The sequence below is a fragment of the Castor canadensis genome, chromosome 13 (genome assembly GCF_047511655.1).
Source record: "Castor canadensis chromosome 13, mCasCan1.hap1v2, whole genome shotgun sequence".
Lineage (NCBI taxonomy): Eukaryota > Metazoa > Chordata > Mammalia > Rodentia > Castoridae > Castor > Castor canadensis.
Window position 1 is genome coordinate 23,236,452 of NC_133398.1, and position 6,669 is coordinate 23,243,120.

The 6,669-nt window shown below is 38.1% G+C and overlaps 1 protein-coding gene across 1 annotated transcript; it reads left to right on the forward strand.

Annotated features, from left to right (window-relative positions):
* Positions 1 to 331: 331 nt before the first annotated feature.
* Positions 332 to 1,276, forward strand: Or2k2 (olfactory receptor family 2 subfamily K member 2). Its single transcript, XM_020173826.2, has one exon. It carries the CDS (start codon positions 332 to 334, stop codon positions 1,274 to 1,276), a length of 945 nt encoding a protein of 314 aa, XP_020029415.1.
* Positions 1,277 to 6,669: the final 5,393 nt, after the last annotated feature.

The following is a 6,669-nucleotide window of genomic DNA, read 5'->3' on the forward strand; positions in this document are numbered from 1 at the left end:
AGATACTTTCAAATCTTTATTGAAAATCTACTGTGTCAAGGATTGGATTATGAGCTGAGATGAAGATGTCAAACTGATTTATTCTTATTTTCTGGTTCACTGTTTTCTTAATTTTATTGGTGAAGAATCAAATAGATCAAACCTACTTTTCCCCCACAAGTCAATAAATAAAACTGCCCTGTAACTTCTTGTGGTAAGATTGTGTTTGTAATAGTGAAAAAAAGCTTGAGAGGCCTTTTCTAACTAAACAAATGTTACATTTTATCCAATTGTTTATGTCCTCATATGAAATGAAGTGAATATCAGAATAACAACAGGTGAAAAAAGGGAAATGCAAGGAGAAAATTACACTATTTGGAGCTTTTTTTTCCTGGAAGGATTTTCCCGATACCCAAGATTAGAGATTGTCCTCTTTGTGCTCAGCCTTATAATGTATCTGATTATCCTCCTGGGTAACAGCACTCTTGTTGTAATCACTGTTCTAGATTCACACCTTCACACCCCCATGTACTTCTTCCTTGGAAATCTCTCTTTCATGGATATTTGCTACACCTCGGCTTCTATTCCTACCTTGCTGGTGAACTTGCTATCATCCCAGAAAACCATAATCTTTTCTGGGTGTGCTGTACAGATGTATCTGTCCCTTGCCATGGGCTCCACTGAGTGTGTGCTTCTGGCTGTGATGGCGTATGACCGTTATGTGGCCATATGCAACCCGCTGAGATATCCCATCATCATGAACAGGCAAGTCTGTGTGCAGACAGCCACTGTCTCCTGGATGATGGGCTGTCTGACTGCCCTGCTGGAAACCAGTTTTGCCCTGCAGATACCCCTGTGTGGGAATCTTGTCGATCACTTCACGTGTGAAATTCTGGCTGTGCTGAAGCTAGCGTGCACAAACTCCCTGCTTATGGACATGATTATGCTGGTGGTGAGCATTCTCCTGCTGCCCATCCCAATGCTCTTAATTTGCATCTCTTACATCTTCATCCTTTCTACCATTCTGAGAATCAGCTCAGCAGAGGGAAGAAACAAAGCTTTTTCTACTTGTGGTGCCCACTTGACTGTGGTGATCTTATATTACGGGGCTGCCCTCTCCATGTACCTGAAACCTTCTTCATCAGATTCACAAGAAATAGACAAAATCATCTCATTGCTTTATGGAGTGCTTACTCCTATGTTGAATCCCATCATTTATAGCTTAAGAAACAAGGAAGTCAAAGATGCTGTGAAAAAACTGCTGGGCAAAATACTATTGCATCACACACAACTCTGACTGGGTGCCTATGGTTTTAGTTAAGTGTGTGCCCTTGGCAGAACCTACTAGAGAAATTCTAGACCCCGTATAACCCCTTAGAACTTTGACTTGAACCTTAGCTCTGTAATTTCACAGTTACGAGGCATGTGTCCACACAGTAATTGCCTATGGATAATAGTAGGTTCCATTTTTCATTTATTAATATTTCCTATCTTTGGTGCTTCACAGTTGCGAGAATTTTTGAGCTATAGTGTCATCAAATGTTTTCTTCAGAAAAAAAACTTGGATAAACTTAGTGAGTATAAGTGCCAGAAGAAACTTGTGTGTCTTCTTTGCTTAAATATTTTCTTAAATGGGGTGGGAGCATAAAGTAACAAAAAATGAATATGGAAGTAAGAAAACAGAAAAACGGAAAGACCTGGTCAATATCACATGACTGCAGAACTTTGATGAAAACGTGCACTGACTCCGTGGTCAGAGTTTTTTCTACCACTTGGTGGTGTCTCCCTAACTACCCTTGTTATTCTACACTCCTGACTAAAGCTCCTTGTCTTCCCGAGTAAGGATCCCCTGCTTGATTTGTCTGCCTGCCAGCCCTTGCTTTTCTAGGTACACATATACTTGTGCAAATTCTGTCTGCTTCTATGCCACTATACTTCTTATATACTAAGGTCTTTTGCATGTATGTTTATATTTTTTCTTCATTGAATGGTCGACTCCATAAGGACAAGTATTTCTATTATCCTGCACCTTTTATGTTTATACCAGTCCATTGGGAAATTAATAAAGTTACTAGCTAAGTAAATAAAACATTCATTTGTGAAAAAAATGCCACTGTGAAAATTATGAAGAAGAAATAGCAAGGTATATTTGCTTTGTAAATATCTAAGAAGTTACAGTGGCAATATTTAATTTAACTTTTAATTCTTTATTTGTATAGAAGTACTGCTAATTTAAAATGCAGATGCTGCCACCAAATTCACCCTCCTACACCTTTTCCTCCTATCCTCTCCCTCACATTTTTATGTAGTAAATCTTTTATCCATTTGAATTACCTTATGTACCATTAAAGTGTTTTTTATATTCACATAATGGGAGATAAGTCCTTTGTTTCAAAAAATTTAATGCCGTGGATTCCTAAGTGAAGTTATCTGTGGCTTAATGATTATTTATTTATTTGATTTTAATGAAATTAATGAGTGAAAACAAAATTTGATTATGAAACAAATAATGTGAAAAAAAATCAAAAAATATTTAAGATAGCCAGAAACTGAGTAGTCATTCTTTTTTGATTTATATAGTAATTACCTCAGGGTTTGTCCCAGCTAGTAAAAGTATAGTTATGTTTTTTTTAAACATGTATCTTTCTATCAACCAAGGAATTTAATAGTTGATGTATGAAATAGCATTTTTTGTGTCCAAAAGATATTTCCCCATTTAAAAGACTTTTAAAAATGCCTTGCTTCTTAATAAATTGAAGACCCCTTCATTCCTTCATAAAAAAAAATAAAATAAAATAAAATGCAGATGCTGGAGCCGGGCACCAGTGCCTCACACCTGTAATCCTAGCTACTTGGGAGGCTGAGCTCAGAAGGATCATGGTTTGAGGCCAGTCTTGGTAAATAGTTTGCAAGACCCCATCTCTAAATTAACCAGAGCAAAATGGACTAGAGGTATGGCTCAAGCAGTAGAGTGCCTCCTTAGTAAGCATGAAGCCCTGAGTTCAAACCCCATTCTCACAGCACCCCACAAAATACAGATGCTGTGCCCTACTCCTAATTTAGTAGCACTAAGATGGGTCCCCAATAATCTGCACTTGTAATAGAGCTTTGGGAAATTCTGATACAGGTTGTATGATGACCATAATTTGTTCCTGGCAAAAGCTATCACTCCCAAAGAGAAGTCGGATTCATTTTTATTTCTCTCTTTTTCTTTCTTATTTTACCTTTCCCTCTATTCCTCATGCTTCCACGTGTGCATTCTCATCTGCCTACCTCCCCTTCTGGAGATCAAAAAGAAGGTAACACACACGCACATGAAATCAATGTGAGTCAATGCCCTGTATAGCTATCCTTATCTCAACCAGCAAAAACCCTTGATCCTTCCTATTATAGCTTATACTCTCTGTACAACAAAATTAGAAATAAGGGCAAAATAGTTTCTGCTGGGTATTGAAGGGGTGTGGGGGAGAGGGAGGGTGCAGAGTGGGTGGTAAGGGAGGGGTTGGGGGCAGGGGGAGAAATGACCCAAGTCTTGTATGCACATATGAATAATAAAATAAAATAAAAATAAAAATAAAGAAATTGTTGTTGAAGGCCCTTGGCACACTAAATTTGATAGAAATTCTACTGATTAAGATAGAGAAATGTACTCAGAATGAAAGTGTAATTCAAGTGACTCATAATTGGTTGATCTGATGAACTCTGGAAGAATGTTCAAAATAAAATAAATACTTGCTTGGTTCATGGAGAGGGTTCATGCATCAGATGAATGCTTTGTTTCATGTCTCTTATAGCCTTGATTCCTTGTTTAAAAATTATAATAGGCTTTTAGCATTCCTTTTTTCTCAGCAGTATCAATAGCATACCTTTTAGACCTACCTAAATGATCTAGCTTTAGAAATTACTCAATAGATACATGATAAAGGAGATAAGTGTCATTTGTGAATAAGTGACTTCAACATGAACAGAAACTCATCGTCTCTCTCCCTCTCTCTCTCTCTCTCTCTCTCTCTCATAAAGCACCACTCCCAAATGGATAGATGAAAGAAAAGTAGAAAGGGTAGAGTGTCCCTGGCAGAGGGGCATGAGGAGAAAAAGGAGGAATGGCAGATCATGAGCCTCTACAGGTAGGTCAGACCACATGGACCTTTTAAGGTGATAAGCACATTGCACAGCCATTGATATGGCTTGAGCAGAGATTTAGTGAGCAGTTTTAAAATAAATTTTATTTTATTCATATGTGCATACAATGTTTGGGTCATTTCTCCCCCTCCCCCTACCCCTTCCTTTATGCACTCCCACTCACTCCCTTATCCCACGCTACCAGGCAGAAACTATTCTGCCCTTATCTCTAATTTTGTTGAAGAGAGAGTATAAGAAATAATAGGAAAGAACAGTGTTTTTGCTGGTTGAGATAAGGATAGCTATACAGGGAGTTGACTCACATTGATTTCCTGTGCGTGGGTGTTACCTTCTAGGTTAATTCTTCTTGATCTCACCTTTTCTCTAGTTCCTGGTCCCCTTTTCCTATTGGCCTCAGTTGCTTTAAAGTATCTGCTTTAGTTTCTCTGCGTTGAGGGCAACAAATGCTATCTAGTTTTTTGGGTGTCTTACCTATCCTCACCCCTCCCTTGTGTGCTCTCGCTTTTATCATGTGCTCAAAGTCCAATCCCATTGTTGTGTTTGCCCTTGATCTAATGTCCACATATGAGGGAGAACATATGATTTTTGGTCTTTGGGCCAGGCTAACCTCACTCAGAATGATGTTCTCCAATTCCATCCATTTACCTGCGAATGATAACATGTTGTTCTTCTTCATGGCTGCATAAAATTCCATCGTGTATAGCTACCACATTTTCTTAATCCATTCATCAGTGGTGGGGCATCTTGGCTGTTTCCATAACTTGGCTATTGTGAATAGTGCTGCAATAAACATGGGTGTGCAGGTGCCTCTGCAGTAACCCATGTCACCGTCTTTTGGGTATATCCCCAGGAGTGGTATTGCTGGATCAAATGGTAGATCAATGTCTAGCTTTTTAAGTAGCCTCCAAATTTTTTTCCAGAGTGGTTGTACTAGTTAACATTCCCACCAACAGTGTAAGAGTGTTCCTTTTTCCCCCGCATCCTCACCAACACCTGTTGGTGGTGGTGTTGGTAATGATGGCTGTTCTAACAGGGGTGAGGTGGAATCTTAGCGTGGTTTTAATTTGCATTTCCTTTATTGCTAGAGATGGTGAGCATTTTTTCATGTGTTTTCTGGCCATTTGAATTTCTTCTTTTGAGGAAGTTCTGTTTAGTTCACTTGCCCATTTCTTTATTGGTTCATTAGTTTTGGGAGAATTTAGTTTTTCAAGTTCCCTATATATTCTGGTTATCAGTCCTTTGTCTGATGTGTAGCTGGCAAATATTTTCTCCCACTCTGTGGGTGTTCTCTTCAGTTTAGAGACCATTTCTTTTGATGAACAGAAGCTTTTTAGTTTTATGAGGTCCCATTTATCTGTGCTCTTAGTTGCTGTGCTGCTGGGGTTTCGTTGAGAAAGTTCTTACCTATACCTACTAACTCCAGAGTATTTTCTGCTCTTTCCTGTATCAACTTTAGAGTTTGTGGTCTGATATTAAGATCCTTGATCCATTTTGAGTTAATCTTGGTATAGGGTGATATACATGGATCTAGTTTCAGTTTTTTGCAGACTGCTAACCAGTTTTCCCAGCAGTTTTTGTTGAAGAGGCTGCTATTTCTCCATCATATATTTTTAGCTCCTTTGTCAAAGACAAGTTGGTTATAGTTGTGTGGCTTCATATCTGGGTCCTCTATTCTGTTCCACTGGTCTTCATGTCTGTTTTTGTGCCAGTACCATGCTGTTTTTATTGTTATTGCTTTGTGATATAGTTTGAAGTCGGGTATTGTGATACCTCCAGCATTGTTCTTTTGACTCAGTATTGCCTTGGCTATTCATGGCCTCTTGTGTTTCCATATAAATTTAACAGTAGATTTTTCAATCTCTTTAATGAATGTCATTGGAATTTTGATGGGAATTGCATTAAACATGTAGATTACTTTTGGGAGTATAGACATTTTTACTATGTTGATTCTACCAATCCATGAGCATGGGAGATCTCTCCACTTTCTATAGTCTTCCTCAATCTCTTTCTTCAGAAGTGTATAGTTTTCCTTGTAGAGGTCATTCACATCTTTCGTTAGGTTTACACCTAGGAATTTTTTTTTGAGGCTATTGTAAGTGGAATTGTTTTCATACATTCTTTTTCAGCTTGCTCATTGTTGGTGTATAGAAATGCTAATGATTTTTCTACATTGATTTTATATCCTGCTACCTTGCTATAGCTATTGATGATGTCTAGAAGCTTCTGAGTAGAGTATTTTGGGTCTTTAAGGTATAGGATCATATCGTCTGCAAATAGGGATATTTTGACAGTTTCTTTACCTATTTGTATTCCTCTTACTCCTTCTTCTCGCCTAATTGCTCTGGCTAGGAATTCCAGTACTATGTTGAATAGGAGTGGAGAAAGTGGGCATCCTTGTCTGGTTCCTGATTTTAGAGGGAATGGTTTCAGTTTTTCTCCATTAAGTATAATGTAGGTTTGCCATATATAGCTTTTATAATGTTGAGGTACTTTCCTTCTATTCCTAGTTTTCTTAGAGCTTTTATCATGAAATGGTGTTGGATCTTA

Coding starts and splice junctions, on each gene's coding strand:
- Or2k2 (XM_020173826.2), top strand. CDS start 332: ATGCAAGGAGAAAATTACACTATTTGGAGCTTTTTTTTCCTGGAAGGA.